Source organism: Colletotrichum destructivum, chromosome 7, assembly GCF_034447905.1.
Source record: "Colletotrichum destructivum chromosome 7, complete sequence".
In the NCBI taxonomy this organism is placed as follows: Eukaryota; Fungi; Ascomycota; class Sordariomycetes; order Glomerellales; family Glomerellaceae; genus Colletotrichum; species Colletotrichum destructivum.
In genome coordinates this window covers 672,693-689,507 of record NC_085902.1, presented here as the reverse complement: position 1 = coordinate 689,507, position 16,815 = coordinate 672,693, and the positions used below count along the sequence as shown (strand labels likewise).

The 16,815-nt window shown below is 51.4% G+C and overlaps 6 protein-coding genes across 6 annotated transcripts; 4 read left to right on the top strand and 2 right to left on the bottom strand.

Annotated features, from left to right (window-relative positions):
- Window positions 1–521: 521 nt before the first annotated feature.
- CDEST_10753 (Putative alpha/beta hydrolase-1) lies at window positions 522–2,173 on the top strand (the record flags this gene model as incomplete). Its single annotated transcript, XM_062926909.1, has 2 exons — window positions 522–1,200; window positions 1,260–2,173. The coding sequence occupies exons 1-2, from the start codon at window positions 582–584 to the stop codon at window positions 2,171–2,173; spliced, it is 1,533 nt and encodes a 510-aa protein (XP_062782960.1). The 5' UTR covers window positions 522–581.
- A 129-nt stretch (window positions 2,174–2,302) lies between these two features.
- On the bottom strand, window positions 2,303–4,234 carry CDEST_10752 (Putative alpha/beta hydrolase-3). The gene is made up of 2 exons (XM_062926908.1): window positions 3,689–4,234; window positions 2,303–3,627 (listed from the first exon to the last, which is right to left on the bottom strand). The coding sequence occupies exons 1-2, from the start codon at window positions 3,904–3,906 to the stop codon at window positions 2,709–2,711; spliced, it is 1,137 nt and encodes a 378-aa protein (XP_062782959.1). The 5' UTR covers window positions 3,907–4,234; the 3' UTR covers window positions 2,303–2,708.
- A 1,085-nt stretch (window positions 4,235–5,319) lies between these two features.
- CDEST_10751 (Putative ATPase, AAA-type, core, P-loop containing nucleoside triphosphate hydrolase) lies at window positions 5,320–9,690 on the bottom strand (the record flags this gene model as incomplete). Its single annotated transcript, XM_062926907.1, has 5 exons — window positions 5,320–6,434; window positions 6,495–6,641; window positions 6,701–6,748; window positions 6,923–7,165; window positions 7,245–9,690. 5 exons carry the CDS (start codon window positions 9,688–9,690, stop codon window positions 5,320–5,322), a joined length of 3,999 nt encoding a protein of 1,332 aa, XP_062782958.1.
- An 833-nt stretch (window positions 9,691–10,523) lies between these two features.
- On the top strand, window positions 10,524–13,326 carry CDEST_10750 (uncharacterized protein; the record flags this gene model as incomplete). The annotated part of the gene is made up of 7 exons (XM_062926906.1): window positions 10,524–11,135; window positions 11,197–11,392; window positions 11,449–11,586; window positions 11,640–11,795; window positions 11,965–12,849; window positions 13,000–13,046; window positions 13,195–13,326. 7 exons carry the CDS (start codon window positions 10,524–10,526, stop codon window positions 13,324–13,326), a joined length of 2,166 nt encoding a protein of 721 aa, XP_062782957.1.
- Window positions 13,327–13,545: 219 nt separating this feature from the next.
- CDEST_10749 (Putative cytidine deaminase) lies at window positions 13,546–14,716 on the top strand (the record flags this gene model as incomplete). Its single annotated transcript, XM_062926905.1, has 7 exons — window positions 13,546–13,689; window positions 13,812–13,843; window positions 13,909–14,003; window positions 14,051–14,117; window positions 14,173–14,233; window positions 14,399–14,440; window positions 14,504–14,716. 7 exons carry the CDS (start codon window positions 13,546–13,548, stop codon window positions 14,714–14,716), a joined length of 654 nt encoding a protein of 217 aa, XP_062782956.1.
- Window positions 14,717–15,464: 748 nt separating this feature from the next.
- Window positions 15,465–16,407, top strand: CDEST_10748 (Putative BTB/POZ domain-containing protein; the record flags this gene model as incomplete). Its single annotated transcript, XM_062926904.1, has 2 exons — window positions 15,465–15,517; window positions 15,570–16,407. 2 exons carry the CDS (start codon window positions 15,465–15,467, stop codon window positions 16,405–16,407), a joined length of 891 nt encoding a protein of 296 aa, XP_062782955.1.
- Window positions 16,408–16,815: the final 408 nt, after the last annotated feature.

Below are 16,815 nucleotides of genomic sequence, written 5' to 3'. Positions count from 1 at the left end.
CCACATTGTGAACGCCTGTCCATGGCTGAAACTTGAGAAACCCGACGTTTACGAAGCTCGGGTTGGACAAGATTTGGTGATTATTATCCCGCCTCTTCCGCCATCCCGCCTCTTTCCCCGCTTTTCAACCCTTCTCCGTCATTTTTCAGGCAACTGATGACCTCCAATGGGTTGGGTGGGAGAAATCATGCTTCTTGGCAGGTAGAACAATGCGTGAAAACTCTATCCGTCCCCCTCAACTTCTCCATGTTTCAACTTGACCGCAGAGCCTCGCAGACTAGTCAGGGATGCGACACAAGCACGAGACACTCCTGTACCAAATGCAGAAAGCCAAAAATGCGTTGTTGTTTTGTCGTTGCACGAGAACTGCCTTCAATGACTACCTTGACTCAAATGTTGACCTGAAATGAGCTTAATCAATTGGATTAGATGAGCTTAAATCCCGGTTCTTTAAGAGAATTCCCGCAGCCTGCTTGCAATCCACCCGTTCCTAAGTTTTGGCCTTTTTGTCCATCTCTGGCGACGACGTGACGGTGGTTCCTCCTGCCTTAAGTGTTGTCGTTCGTGGAAATTGAATCGCAATGAAAGAGTCATCAGTCCTCCGCTTGGTCCTGGGCTTTGCGGTCTTCGTCATCTCCGTGGCGGCCGTCAAGATTCCTCAGCCCGTTGGACCGGTTCATCAAGATATGCAGGGACCCATAGCATGGACTGCTTGCCCCAGCGACATTCGACCGTTCAGAGGCAACAACAACTCCTTGGCTCTCCAGTGCACGAACTTCTCGGTTCCACTGAACCACAATGACCTCGGTGGCCCTCAAGTCCAACTAGGAATTGTGAAGCTGCCAGCTCAAGGCAAGCGCATCGGCAACCTTTTTGTGAATCCCGGCGGACCAGGGGGGGCAGCGTCGAGCATGCTTGTCGGAGTAGCCTCTAAGCGGCTTTACATCAGCGATGCAGTCCGTCAAAACTTCGATATCATCGGCATGGACCCTCGGGGTGTTGGCTTGAGCACACCGCAGAGATGCGACACGAACCTGGCCAACCAGCCGAGTGAGTTCGATGCGACCACGCCCGAAGGGTTTCAGAAGCTGGTTGACTACAACAAGGCTGTCGGCGAGTCTTGTCGAGCGTTGACGGGTCCCCTTTTCGATAACATGGACACCATCTCTGTAGCCAAAGACATGGAGGCTGTGCGCGTTGGTAAGTTGCTTCAGCAGGTTACGGTCTTCTCCTTTCCAGATGAGCTGACGTCTCTCCAGCGATTGGAAACGAGCCAATGAACTACTTCGGGGTGTCATATGGAACTCAACTGGGTGCCCAATTCGCTGCGTTATTCCCGGGCACGATACGTGCCATGGCGCTTGACGGGATGCTGCAGCACACCGGATCGTATGCGTCAAACATCATGACGCAGGCAACTTCGCTGGACGCGACCATACAGGAGTTCTTCCGGTTCTGCGAGGCCAACGAGAAGAACTGCGGAGAAGATGGTCGGAATATCAGGCAAACCTGGAACAAGGCCCTCGAAGTTGCCGCCGCGGGAAACCTCAAGGCCGCCGAGTGTGACGGGACAATCAAGACCCGGTGCCTCCCGGTAGCCACCCCAAACAACATCATCGGCGCCGCCAGATCCACTTTGCAGTTCTCGAGTGAGCGCGGGAGTTTTGCGGAATCCCTTAAAGGTGCGGCTGCCGGCAACGGGTCTTCCTTCACCTCTCGTCTGCTATCCGGAGACGTCTTTTCAGACTCCCGATCGTTGTCGATCACGACCGTGCAGTGTCAAGACGGGCACTTCCTCGCCGCGAAAGACCATATCGAGGTGCAGCGGATAGCCGAGATGACTCGGACCTTCACGGGCACGCCGGGCATGGCGGAGTTTTGGCGCAGAGTCATCGACTGCACCGGCTACCCGGTCAACATCACCAACCCGCGAACGGCTCTGAGTATCAAGAACACGCAGAATCCGGTGCTGCTGGTCCACTCAAGGTTTGACCCCGCGACTAGCTTCGTATATGCGGCTGGTATGGCAGAGGAGTTTCAGGACGCAACGCTGGTTCTCAGAGACGGGTCGGGTCACACGAGCTATCTCTTGGAGGGCGACGCGTCGCGCCTGGTGGATGATTACTTGATCAACTTGAAGATCCCGCCACGGGGAACGGTGGTTCAGAGCTAAGAGGTCTGGCGTCAGAGCAGAGATACGGTTGTCTCTGTGCCACTTTTTGAAGAGAACAAAAGATGGTGGTACTTGAGTTTTTTGGCTGCAAGCGTACTCAATATGCTTTACTCTTTAGATTTTCCAAACGTTTTATCGAAAATATGCTTCATTGGCTCGTTGCTCCTACTGCGTGTGTTTCCCTGACGATTTCTAATTCCATTTGGCAGAAAGCCAGCCATATGGAAGCAGCTATAATTCCATTAAACTATGAAACAAGCGTGAAGTTGAGGGCAGCCTACGACAAAATGCTTGGTCACTTTGGCAAGGCGCACTAGCTCCCTGACTGTTCTTGCAATTCTTATCAACACTAGATTCTTTGTACATAATGAAAATGCAAATAGAACATCGTTTCTGACTTCCTGATAATGAAAAAAAACGAACAGACAGAAATGGTATAGATGTGAAGACGAATTCGTCTCCCAGAAATATTTTCCTTGAAGCAAGTGGCTGCAGTGCCATCGCACCCCAACAACTCAACAACCGGAGCGCCATCTCAGGTTGCGATGACGGGAGGTGCTTGAAGAACCCATTCCCCGATGATTTTAATGGTCTTCTGCGTCTTGATCTCGGCATCTTCGATGAGCACGGGATCGCGAACCATCCCAGACAGGTGCTGGTCAAATCCGTGGACGGTGTCGGGTACCAGAAGCCACCTGTAGAGACTCCCATCGGCGTTCGACACCTCGAAATGGAACCTCTCGTCGTCAAAAATGAGCTCCCCCTTCCCCACAGTTTCCTCTTTCCCGACCACAGCAGGCGGCGGTGGACGATCCGCCAGCCGATGAATGAGCCTCTGGCCCTCGTGAGCGAGCATGTCCAGCTCGCAGCCGATGACGAAGACACGCTTCGGCAGCGCATCTTTTGTGGCGTAACACGGGCTCATGAGAGGATTGCGGCAGTTCTCTCCGAGGGTCTTGTAAGCCCAGTCAAACGTCGGGGCCATACCGAGCAGGAAATCGGCTTCCTTTGCGCGGAAGCCACCTAGTTCGGGCTTGTACCGCCGCGACTGAGCCTTTATTTCTCCTGTAATGGAGAGGTCGATCGCAGGATACAACGGGACGATGCAGGTCAAGTGCTTCCTGACACTCTCAAGCTGTGCGATTGCAAGTGTCAAGTTGCCCCCCGCGGACCATCCAAGGAGAGCAACCCTAGTCCGGTCCAAGGGGAGAGACTCGTCGTTCAAAGCGGCGAGGAACAGTGCTTCGCAGTCGTAGATCGGCTTGGGGAACGGGTTGGCAGGAGCTTTGCCGTAGTTGAGTCCAATGACAATGGAGTGATGAACAGACGCGTACGTCTGATTCCAGTCGTCAGTGTCATTGGGGGTTCCGACCACAAACCCGCCGCCATGGATGGTGAAAAGGACTGGCAGCTGGTCTTTGGACGTTTTGTCATGGCATTTAGGAAAGAAGATCCTGAAAGAAAGCGTTAATCCCAGCGCCTGCCAGGGTGCGCAAACGGTCCGATAGGGCTTACCTGACTGGGAGATGCGGTCGGCACTCGTAAGTCTTCACGATCTCTGGCCGGTTCTCGGGCGGGACGATGCGTGCTTTGACATCGCGGACGAAGAGCGCGGGCTTGACCAAGAGATTTTGGATCGCAAAAGCCGTGGCGCCGTGCCTGACCTTTGACAGGAGCGGCAGCTCTTGGACGCGGTACGCATCGTCCGTGGTGTTATTCTGATCTTCGGCCATTGCTGAGGGCGATGGCTGACTTGAGTTGAGTTGCTTGGATGCAGTATGCAGCGCTCGTGTGCCGCTGCTGCAGGATGTTGCAGTGTAAAAGCGGGCGGGGGTTGAGACGGGGACGCGGGAAGCGCTCGGTAGTTGTACTCAATATGCACCTCGGTTTCGCAAACGGGCCCCGCGGCAGGCTTCAAGCCGAGTACGAAACAAATACGAAACTATCCTTCACGGGCCGTACGATGGTAACTGTTGAAGACGTCATGTTTGGGACTCCTCGATGAAGAGAGGCGGGAGGTCTCGTTGAGTGGAAACGTTCATCTGGCTGTGTAGAGATTGGGGGCTTCCCAGAGCTGAATCAACGGCTGAGAGCCTTGTCGGTGCCATCCAGGCTCGGTTTTGTGCGGGTTGTTGGGTGACATCACGATACAACCCCTGTCGCTGATTCCCTTCTCGTGATGCAGCTAGTGCTGTGCATAATTATGACAGGCGATGTTGCACAGCCGAAGTATTCGTACGCACGTACTGACTTTTGATCCGATCCTCGCCGGATGGCTCACCATTGTCAATGCGGAGTTGCGAGGTCTTTGCCTTGTAGACGGAGAAGTTTGGACTGTTTACAGCGTTGCAAGGTGACTTAATTCGCAATTTCGCGACGGCGGAAATGGATTTGCTGTCTACCTAGAGGAGAAAGAATTTAGAAACTTAGCCTTCTCGCCATTGGTCCATAGACAGCAATTGCGAAAAGGGACTCGACCTGTAAAAGTGGAACGGAGGGTTACGACAGAGGGAAAAGCTTCAGACAGGACAAGCGTTGTCGGTACAGGCTTCAATAAAGGTCTCGATTGGAGTGCTCCAACTATCATTACACAGCTTTTTGTTACAAAACACTAAGATAAATGTTGACTCGAGGTACACGAGATTTTCTACCACAACAAATGGCAAATCCATACTGCATTAACTTGAAGTAGAGCTGCCAGCGTGGCATACATGTTTATTGATCTAAGTTTACCTACGAGAGTTGGTTAATATGACGACAATCTACAGTCAAAACAGTAAGATGTTACAAATATATTGCACTTCCAGTGTTCCACATCGGCAGCCCAGTATATTTAATCCAACTCAGATGCAAATCACAAGTGTGATCTGATTGTATAGAGACATCATTATGATTGACTCTGACAGTTATATCTGGAAAGCTGACGTTGTGCTGTTGTAGAACAGTCTCCAAGTTTGAGTTCCATCATCAAAGGTTGGATTCAAAATATTTGATGCATAGTTGTATTGCGGTACGTGAAGATTGAAAGCAAGATTACTCGATAGAGAACAATGAAGAAGAAAACCCTGCCATTATGAACCGCTTGGAGCCCAATTTTCCTTCAATAAGCTCTCTTACACAATGTTCAGCCGTGGACTTACTCACTCCTAAACACCAGGCGGACGTTCCTGCAGCTGCTCGGGCCCCGGCCCATACGTCTCCGATGTCCCAGATCCTCTTGACGGTGTCAAATGGCTTGGCAGTCCCTGGCGTGGTCCACCTGACAGATCATACGCATCTTGGACACTTCTACTGGGCCATTGAGGATTGGGTTGCTGCTGCGGAACATACCGGCCCTGTTGGATGTCAAACTGTCCTTGTGATTCTCTGAAAGAATTGTCGGAGCTCAGAGGACGCTGACTTCGACCAATATCACCAGGAACCTGGGATTCTTGCATATGAGTTGGAAACGGAATGCCGCGAGAGGTCTGACCTGGAGGGGTGCTTGGGTATTGGGTTGATTGCGGTTGCGAAGGGGCGCCGAACGACTCGGGCCTTGGGTAGACCTGTGACTGATGATAGCCGTGGTGCGGCGTTTGGTAGTGCCCGGGCTGACGGCAGCCCCCTGTATGGTATGCCTGGTGTTGTTGGAATTGGGCGTTCTCCTGCGGCTGGTGCTCGTCGGCATAGAGAGGGGTCTTGGATTGCTGTGCGTAAGCGGCCTTTCTGTCAAGACGGCCGGCTCCGCCGACGCTCCCGACAAAATTGTTGTTCTCGTCAACCAGGATGGCGCGGACCTTGCCCTCTCCGGCCTTTCTAGCCGCGCTGGTGCCGTAGACCAGTTTCATGTAGTCGGTGAACTCGAGATACGCGTTGCGCACAGTCTTGAAGTGCTCGACAGTGAGTTGGACAACGGCGTCCGGCTTGAGAATCTTCCTGTGGCTGTTGCCCTGGGCCTCGAACTCGGCGAGCGCCAATGCCGTTTGGCAGGCGTTGCGGATCTGTCTGCCGTTCCAACGCGCGTCGGGCTTGTCGATGAAGTGCTGAGAGGCGAAGGCGCCAATGGCCATTTGGTCGATTACGATCTTCCTCTCCTTGCGCGCGAAGCGCTCGGCAATCATCTTCAGGTTGATCTCGAAGATCTGCAGGGTTTTGTCCTGGCTGAGGTCGGGATAGTATAGGCTCATGTGGATACGGGACGTGAATGCCTCGTCAAAATCGCCGACACGATTGGTCGTCAGGAAGAGAATCCCGGTGTAGTATTCGAGCACCCGGAGGAATACTTAAATAATGTCAAAAAAAAAAAGTGTGTAAAGTTTGTTTTGGGAAAGTAGTTGCTCACCTGCCACAAGCCCGTTTCTCTTGAAATCTTCTCTGGTCCTCTCAGCAAGAAAGACATCGGCCTCATCGAGCAACAGGATACAATCCCACCGATTTGCGAGAGCGAAGTTTTTCTCCAGAGCATGTTCGACTTCTTTCGCTGTCGTGCCTAAGTCGCCTGGAAGATGGTTGGTTTAGGTTTCCGGTGCAGACTTTTTGATCACTTACCACAAGTGATTTGGAACAGCGGCTTACCGAAAAGCTCTGCTGCTCCCTCTGTTTTTAGTCAGAACGGATGGTCCAAACACAATGTAGGCGGATTTCTTGCCTGCAGTTGATGTCTTTCCCACCCCAGGTGCGCCGTGAAGCAGCACTGTCAAGCCTTTGCCTAAGGCCCTCGCATATCAGTCAAGGAAATAGAAACGCACATAATATGGGTTGGGAACTAACCTTTTCCTCGTACAGCATCACGCTGATCATCTGGATCCTTCTTAGAGTCTTTGTCCCGGAAATGCTGGGCAATCAGCGATTCGATCATTGATCTGTGCCCTTTTTCCAAAACAAGACGGTCGAAGGCTGCGGCAGATCCCGTGGAGTTGCTTTCTCGCGCGTTGCTTGCGTATTGCTCACTGCCATGGGCCGAGTCCAAACTTCGCATTTGAATTTCGGAAAGAAAATCAAGATCCAGTTGAGCTGCAAAATTTCAAGGTGGATGGTAAGTAAGTGCGGTCTAACACAGTCGGATTCACGATCAGTGCATGGGTGTACTCACCAAATCGTCGATTGCGGAGTAGAAACCCAAAAACTCTGTAGGACAGGATGAGCAGATCGTTATCCGAAAGGAGACACTTGTCTGGATCTGCGTCTTTCTGGAGCGCTTCTAGTGTCTGCGGTAGGATTGAGACTGATGCAGGATTTTGATCACCCGGTTTTGGTAACAGGCTGTTGATGTACTCCATGCCTAGTCTCAGATCAATCGCCGTATCATCGTAAACCTCGTCCACATAACAGCAACTGGCTTGACAAGGTCTTTCTTCAGCATAGTCTTCCAGAATAAGATTGAGCACGGATCTGATAAGCGGTCGTTCAGCAGAGGGCCGTGCCGGAATTCCGATGGGAAGGGCAGCCTCGAAATCCACAACAACCTGGCCCTCGAAGTCTTCGCGAGTGTCCAAAGTCGGGCCTGCGTAATACATGTGCTTCTTCGTGATGGCTTCAAGGAACCTTTTGCCCCGATCGATAAGCTTTTGTCTGATGCGAGTGGCTGGTGGAAGGTTGGACAGCGGGTCCCGCTCAGCATCGTCAAGCCCGTCTCTAAGCATGGGCAACAGTCGTAATGGGAAGACGTCGAAGGAGGTAATCTCTCGTTGTCCATCGAATGATTTGATGTCGAATATTTTCGCCACCGGCCCGAACACCCTGCCATCAAAGTCGATGTAGACGCATGTGATGCGGAAATCGGGTCTTGGTATTTTCTTGTTCTCATCACCATCGACGATGTGGTAATCTGGGTGACCGCCCCATCTTTCGAGAGCCGACATCATACGATGTTTTGTACTTGTGACATGGACAACACGGTAAACTTGTTTTCTATTGCTTTGGACGATGTCAGTACCTGGCAAGAACAGATGCCACAAGTCGGAGAAAAAGACTTTGCCGCAGTCATCTCCTTTCAGGTATTCTCGTCTATGCAGAACTTGAGACCGCAAAGTCTTGAGGAAAAAGGCGAGTTCTCTTGGGGCTCTTGGGGACTGCAAAACAGCATCGAGGGCTTCTGATTCAGAATCGCTGTTGTCGTCGCCGCTGTCGTCGGCACCGCCGTTGTTGCCAGTCGTTTGTTCGGCCTGATTATCGGTAATGGCATAACCCTCGACATGATCTCTACTCTTGGTTGCAGGCAAGCCCAGATTGATGCTTTGGTCGCTTGGAATTAGAGGATTATCACCCTTGGCTGCTGGCTGGCCTTTCAGCAAGCTCGTTTTGGTGTCGTCTCCCAAGGTCCCTTCAAAATCGTCCGTTTCCGGGCTCAAAACAGAGCTGAGAGGTGGTGCATGTTCTTCTGCGTCATTTGAAGACCCCTTTGCCTCGCCCTCCAAAGCTCTGCACCAACTTTCTAGGCCTTCCTCGCAGTAAACAAGTGCCTTGAAAGGGCGAGTGAAGACTGTCGGTACGGGATCTTTTGCTAAATCCACATGCGACTCTGTGGATCGAAGAATCTTGTCGAGAATAGTGAACACGACATCGGAATAGATTCGAATTCGTTCAGGAAATTGCGACTTTTTGGAAATAGCCAGTGTCTGGTGGCCTGTCTTCCGCGCACGACGTTCCAGTGGGCCGGCCCAGGCCCGTTCGAACCCCTCGTTGTCCCGAACCGTGGGATCACCGGTGAGAATGTGAAGATAGCACCCCTTCTTCTTGCGGGACCGACCCAGTCTTTGAAACTCGTCCCAGGCAACATCCACAGTCATACATACCGATTGTTCAGAGCCCGAATCATGAGGATCACTGTTGTGTCTTTCAGCCTGTTCCGTTGCATTGGTCTGAAGTTCGACTTTTTGCCGTCTACGTCTGTCCATCTCTTCTGCCAAATACAGACGGTCCATCTCCCACTCGAAAGTCTTGCGCAAGCGGTCACGTCGATTCCCAAAATCAATCGTGTAGTCGAACTCATCCTTGGGAGCGGACCCATCTTCTTCGCCATGGCATCGGTGGGAAGGATCGAAGGGGTTGGGACGATTGTAAGGGTGGTGCGGGACAATATCCCAATCGGCGGCCCATGGTCCATTAAATGGTAAGTCTTTGGAGAATCCTATAATCATCATAGGATCATAGTTTCCGTTCCTTTTCTCCCACTCTTTTCTGTGAGTGTACAGGCATTTCTCCATCCGTCGATACTGCTCCATAGCGGCAACATGGTCTTGGGTCTCTGATGCTTGTTTCGGGCTTGAATGGGGGAAGGGGTTGAACGTGCTTCGGTCTTCGAGTTCCTGTATCTTTGCCTTCAACGCATGAAGCTCTGCATCTATGCTCGAACCGTTCGCGGAAGGGGACGGGCGGCTTTGTTCAAATAGCGTATCGCAGTGTTCCTGACCAAGACGCTCGTTGCTCGGCGAATCGTCTGCGGCAGATGCTGGAGGACACAACAAGGCCTCCTTCCCCGAGCCCAAATCAGGAGGCTTGAATGGCTCCATTACTGGACCAGAGTCATTCGATGCCATTTGGATTAGCGAGGATATTGGGTCCAGAGCAAAAGGTCGGGCACAAATGCCTTGGACAGTAATGATGAACGTGGCTGTGGGAACAGGGATGCTTGGACAAGAGGCAAAGTTGGTATGTCTGGCCTTGTCAATTTTTGGGCAATAACGAAAGAAAAGAAAAGAAAAAAAGTGGTTAAAATGCCGAGATAGAATGCTTCGAAGATTTGAAGAGTCAAGTACGCAAACTCAATTATGAAGTAGGTAGCAGAGCAAAGTTCTAGAGGAAGTCGTGCCGCGGAAGGAAGTGTGTTGCTTTGATCCAATAACACTGAAATGAAACCAACATCAAGACATTTTCGCCAAGAGATTTCCCAGACTGATCAATCCGAAAATACCTCATGCGTGTCAGCAGTACATACGATGTTGAACTTAACCGCGGGCCACACATTGGCCAGCCGTTCCCACCACAAAACAGCATTGCATTCGATGTAATGCTCGAGAAGTCAGCCTGCATCCCATCCGGCCGACGACAAATCAAAGTTACTCGTACTCAGTGGTTATCGTAGAAATCTGCCATTGCACGGCCTGGGATTGGACCTACTTCGATTCAGGATGGCTGGTGTGATGAATTGGCAGTGTTGCACAAACCTCAAAGGGGCGGCAGCCAGCTGCATGCAACCTGCAGGAATCCAGTGCGGGCTCCTCCAGCCTGATTTCGAAATGGGACTAGTCACCCCTCCTGGCTTCCGGTACACTCAGATTCACATAGACAGCGTTTTTCTTGATCCAGTTGTTCGTACTTGTAGTCGGTGGTTTTTTGTTTGTTCATCTTCACCCTCATTACCTGAATCAACATGTCAGGCTCAGAGCGTTCGATACCCAGGCCGAGTTGTCAACCATCATCAGTCGATTTCATTGACCATCACCTACCTCGACATCACAAAGCTTTCTCTGACCTTATGGTACATTATGATTCTTCACTGGGAAGATACGTGCCCAGCAATCAGGCTCTGGCAACAGCGGCTGAAAACACGTCCACATTTAACTCGCCCTTTGGCACAGTATCGTCCCCTCACAGCACTTCGCAAGGTCCTGAGAATACATCGCATGGAACGGTCCCTCTCAGGCCAGCATGGGATACCATAGGATCCATGGCTCTTTGGAATGAGATCTTTCAAGAAGCCATGAACCAATTCAGGGATGCGACAACGGAGCCCAAAGACCGGTGTAAGTCCGGAACCAGTATCCGGGCTGAGGGCGACTGGGAGTCTGTTTACACGAAGCTCGAAAAAGCCCAGAGATACTACCAAGATGAAGGCGGCCGAGTAGGGTGGTTCAGAAAGAAACGAAGAGACGCTGCCGATCAAGCGCCCTTTGTGGCCGAAGTTGTGGGAAACGCTGCAAAAGTCTTGCCAGATAGCGTGTTCTCTACCCCAATTCTGGGCGTTATACAAGTCATTTTGGATGTGAGGTTTAACCACTCAAACGACTTACAGGAGATGGGAGTCTGATCTCAGTTCTTCACAGACTGTCAAAAAAGGGGCAGAAGTACGCGATCAAGTGTCTGACAGTCTAGATGGTCTCATCCCCATCTTTTCCGATGTGGAGCTCTTCTTGTCAACCTTCAGAGGCGATGAGAATATACGAAAGGCGGCAGTAGATTTGGCTGTCGCAGTAATAGAAGCGATCGAACGAGCAATAGGGTTCTTTACTAGCAAGGAGAGTGAGTCTCATCCTCTGAGTCTAGTCGGAAAACTGTGTAGCTGACTCGTTGGATAGTTGTTCGTGGGGTGAAAGCCTTTGGCCTCGGTAGCTTCTATGAACATAACTTGGTGCAAAGTCTTGAGTCAATCAACAAAAAGGCACAAAGGCTCATGCAAGAAGCAACCAAGTCCGACATGTTCGAAGGCCGAATGTGTAGGTGGCGCCGAGATTTTCTGATAGGGGAACAAAACGCTGACCCATTCCAGACTCACAAGAGACAATGAGAATGTTGCAACGAGCGGCGGATGCGCAGCAAAAGTCATTAGAAGTACAGAAGCAGATATCAGCGGAGCAGGCTAGGGAAATTTCGTTGCTTACTGACATCAAAAACTTGCTTGACGACCACCACAAGGAAAGAGACCGTAAGTCCTCTGGCCCAAGACGCTGTTTGGTAATCTGGACTAGACTGATCGCATATTCTGTCGCGAAAGAGTTCACCATGGAAAGAGAAAGGCACCGGCGTAAGTCAATGCAAAACTCTTCAAAGTTTTCTGCATTTTCATCTTTGTCTCTTTCTAACATCCCAAATAGAAGAAGTCGAATTCCTCAGAGTCGAGATCATTTCTCTGCGAAGTGTATCTCCAGGTCTAGGGAATCCATGGGGGCCGTATATGCCACCACCACAGCCTTCGCAACCCGTATTGGACTGGCCGGTGACCCAAGACAGATTGCGCCAGATACTCAGTAGCGGAGATACCGACCTCGTGGACGCGTCCTTTGCAGCCTCCAGAACTCCGGATTTCCCCTCCAGGGAACGCGCCCATGCCCAACAAATCGTCGGCAATCAACTCTTCCGCGCTTGGATGATGTCCCCGCACTCGACCAAGTTGCTCATTCACTGGGACCGGAAGCCTCCGAGGCAGGTGGCCAACCTCTCGCCCTTATCGCTCTTTTGCGTCTCTATGGCCGAGATGCTCTACGGACATCAGCGCTTCATCCCCCTTCTCTGGCTCTGCGGACGTCATATCTCCCCGGGTGATCGGTTCAGTGGAGGTCGCTCTATGCTGGCCAGCTTGGCCGGCCAACTGCTTCGGCAACACGAGTTTGACGTGCGTTCTGTCATGACAGCCGGCGCAGTCGACCTTAGCCGTCTGCAGGCCGGCGACGAGAAGGAGACCCTGAGGTTACTGTATTTTCTCATTTGTCATATCCCTGAGTCCATCACGCCCGTTTTTCTTATCGATAACGTCATATTCTATGAGCGTGAGGAGATGGAGGCCGACCTTGCCTTGTCTTCCTTGTTGAAGCTAGTTGTTGACGGGAACCTGCGCGCTGCCGTGAAGGTTCTTTTCACGAGTACACCGGGCACAAGACACATAAGGGGGGCCTTTGATGATGACAATCTGATACTGGAGGTCGATACTCTGCCAAAAACGGTTTGGTCTCCCAGTGACGAACGCGTTTCAAGAGAGTTGGGTAAGACTGTTGCGAAGGAGTAGGCGGGTTGGGAAATTAGTCGATTTGACTAATATCTTTTGGGTTGAGACGGCGATGTATTCATTTCTGAAGATTGAACCTACAAAACTGAGGCCCTTGGGTCATGTCAGCGTGGTCTCTGGTTCCTAGTCTCAGTCGGTATTCTCCCGCCCCTTCGTGACTGCGAAGGGAGCCGGGTGAGTGAGGGCGATGAAGCCCCACCTCCAGCTTTCACAGTTGTACTTTCCGTGTTCTTCCAAACCGATAGGGAATATTTCAGAAATCAAAGTCGACTCAGAACAACAAGACTCTCCGGCAGAACAATTTGACTCAGACTACTCCTAGTCTAGGTCGTCCGATACCGGGACTGTGAACTTCACATCTTCTCCGCAATCCCTATCAAATCTCTATTTAATCGCTCCTCCATCCGAAGCTGGACAGTCCTCCAAGATTGGAAAAGATAAGAAGCGGCGCTAACAGACACCTGTCTCCACCATTGCGGGCCTCTGCGGAGATGCGCATGGCATGGTGATGGCTTCAGTTTCCGGCGCGATGTAATCCAGCTATCCGAGAACACGGAAGACCCCGCTGCTGGATGGCAATGAGTATAAAGTGAGCCTCAAGCTGGAGCACGTCAAATTGGGTTGTAGGCTTTCATTGACAACTCCCCGATTCGAAAAAAACACACATAGCAACATGCTTCGTTCGATTGTTCTCCTGGTTCTGGGTGCTGTGACCGCTAGCTCGGCCCACTTTGTGATTCCCAACGATGACCAAGACATGTCCGGTCTCACCGTCAACTCGATCCCTGCTTCGAAGAGGGTCGAGTACATGCGAAAAGTCGGTAGAGTTGTTTCTTGAGAACTGCCTGTCATTAGTACACAAACTGTGGTTGTAAATATGCAATGGCGGTCTTCTTTTCTTAAATACGTCTTCTTTTCTGGCAACTAACGGATATTCAGGCGAACGAGGCCCTATTCAGACAAAGCGGGCCGTATGTTTCTTTCCCAGTTTCGTCCTCCCCTCCTCCCATCTCTGTAGACTGACAGGGTCATTCAGCTGCCCCTTTGCCGCGTTTGGCACCATCATTGTTAACCATACGAGCGACGAAGTCGTCTGCGAAGGCGCAAACTTCAGAACCGGGGATCCGACCAGTACGTATTGCGCAATGAGAGTACGGTTTTGCCTAACACAAGCCCAGTTCACGGAGAGATATCAGCCATCAACGCATGCACGGCCAGGTTTGCTGAACAGGGCATGACTCCTTCGTAGGTTCTACATCGTTTCCTCCGTGCTTACTTACTCGGACTGACCTGTTGATAGCGAGATCTACGCAGCATGGGGAGACCTCTCCATCTACACGAACGCGGAATCGTGCCCAATGGTATCACTACCGGAGACTTAGAGGTTGAAGTTTCGACTGACGTGCTGTAGTGTGCGAGTGCCATTCGCTGGGCTGGTTTCAAAGGTGGGAGTTGGGATGTCAACAAGCTACTCTTCGGCACTAACCTACATCCCATCAGAATACGTATACGGAACCACCATCCAGCATAATTACAACGTCGGTTGGGGCGTAATGACTCTTAGTAGTGTGAGTAATTGAAACCTATGCCTGTACCTGCCGAGTCCAATGCTGACCTTGGGGCCTGGAAAGTATGACGTCTTTCAGCAGTCTCGTCAGTTGCCAGGATACCAGACCGTCATGATCGGACAGATCCTGACAAACGAGACGGATCCCTTGTTCTCGTGGCAGTATAACGCAAGTGCCCCGTGTCCTAACGAGTGCTTCCGGGTTCCCAGCGCGACCAGGGGCGGGACCACATGCTCCAACATCACTGTCTCCAGGAGGGACTACGAGGCCCTGTGAGCAGCTCAGGGGCTGGAACAAAAACGAGCATGGGCTGTTGTACAAGGCTTAAAGAAGCTGTGTGATCTCTGCCACGTTATCGAAAAAGGTTGCGATAGAGCAGAATCCTGGAAAGTAAAGAGCTTAGGGTTTCATCTTGAATCCTATGATTGCTGCAGCATTGCAGAAATCATTTCTATGTCTATAAAATGAACAGAAAGCGCATGATGGTCCCCTTCGCCGCATAGTACCTATGTGAACAAGAACGAAGAGTCTCCCTTAGCTGTTCAAGTTACTCAAGCCAGGTTTTGTTCTGAGAGAAACCTTGAATGGTAAGCAGATTAGGTGACTCTAAACAGCTTAAAAGCTTGACCTGGCAGGTTTGCCTTCAAGACCTGACGAACTCCGTAATGGTTTATGCCAGCTCTTGTCGAAGGGAAAGCCCAAATCCAGACCACGCCTTCTTGCAAATGCACTACACTTTCTTGCTGAAAGATTGACCTTTCATACTCAACGATACTCAAACAGGCAGCGTGAGACAAAGCAAACAGGTCTATGCTGTCTACGATGCCCCAGCCCCCCCTTTCAACAAACAGCAACACACACCATCAGGCCCGTCCCATCGAACTACCCTCCCCCTCTCAACACCCAAGCAGTCTTTTAGTCTTCCATTCCTCTCACTGTTCATAAAATTTTCTCCAGCATCAATTGGGTTTTTCCCAACCTTCGCCCCAAGCCTCCACCAAGAAGCGAGCGCAGAAAGTTCGGGATGGCGTCGACAGCCGAAGGCGATTCTCCCGAGAGAATTCGAACGATTGAGGAGTGAGAATGACTTTGACCTCAGGCTTACCGCTTGCAAGCTGACTCCAAACAGAATTTTCAAGTCGAGACAGATCAGTTTTCTCGTTGGCCCGGACAAAGTCAAGTTCGCCGTCCACGAGCATGCCTTCACGCGCCTGTCGGAGCCCCTCCGGATCATGCTTGCCGGAGGCATGAGAGAAACTCTGGAGGCTAGTGTGGTCTGGGACGATATCGAGCCTTCAATCTTCACCAGACTCATGGAGTTTGCATACTACGAGGATTATTCGGTCCCTCACCTTCTCGAGAAAGACTCCTCGAACCCTCCCCCTGGACCCAGGGCAAGATGGCGTGGCGGCAACGATTTTGACGAATCCGAACACAACGAGTACCTCAACTCCCGCAATATCAACTCGTGGATGATGGATTACGAGGGAGGCGACAAAGGAGGCGATGACGGTGGCGACAGACCCGGCAAATGGAGCTACTGCCGCGAACACTTCGCGACCCTGATGCCGCTTTCTCCTGAGCACCACTGGTTCAATGACCTCCGAGGTTGGAATCGCACTGGATACTCAACTGCCTTCATGCTGCATGTCAAGCTCTACGTTCTTGCTGATCGGTACAACTTCGACACGCTTACGGAATTATGTCTCCAGAGGGTTCGCGCGAGCCTTTTCGCCGTTAACCTCGAAGAGGAGTTTCGCGAGACGCTGACCGAGATGCTCAAGTTCGCCTACTCGAACACGGGACAGTTTGACCCCCTCCGGATGATGCTTATCCGTTACTGTATCGTCCAGATGAACCAGCTGAAGCGCCACGGTGTTCTCAGTCGCCTCGTCGAAGAGTTTCCAAACCTTGCGTTGGAGCTGCTGCTCGAGATCCCTCAGCAGATTTGGAAGGATGCGCTTTAGCTGAGCCTTGGCAGAAGCGGACTGAGGCCAAGAAGCGGGAGTCTGACGCAGGAGAAAAGGGGTTGCAGATACATGGTGGTTACTTCGGTAGGATGGATCAGTTTATGGAATTAGGAGACAATAGGTATCTTTCCACACTTGAGTCTTGTGCCTGCTGTTTCAAAGAAAACCCACGCTCGCCGAAGACAACCTCTTTCCACAACGACATGATCATGGCATTACGAATGAGGCTAAACCCACCTCAAGGATTTATGTGACGCACAACTCAGTAAGTAAATCAAGGCCGGGACAGAAACAAAAGGCTCCAAATCGCCGTAAATGAAACACACAAGGAAAATTCGTCTGCTTTCTTCGCTCCCATCACATCCGGAAAAGGCAGGAAGTCGCCATCACCTTGTTCTAACCACA

Bases quoted from the DNA above. Each gene is read 5' to 3' on its own strand.
- CDEST_10752 (XM_062926908.1), bottom strand. From the start codon at position 3,906: ATGGCCGAAGATCAGAATAACACCACGGACGATGCGTACCGCGTCCAA. The intron at 3,628-3,688 runs GTAAGCCCTATC...GCTTTCTTTCAG, and splicing joins CGACCGCATCTCCCAGTCAG to GATCTTCTTTCCTAAATGCC.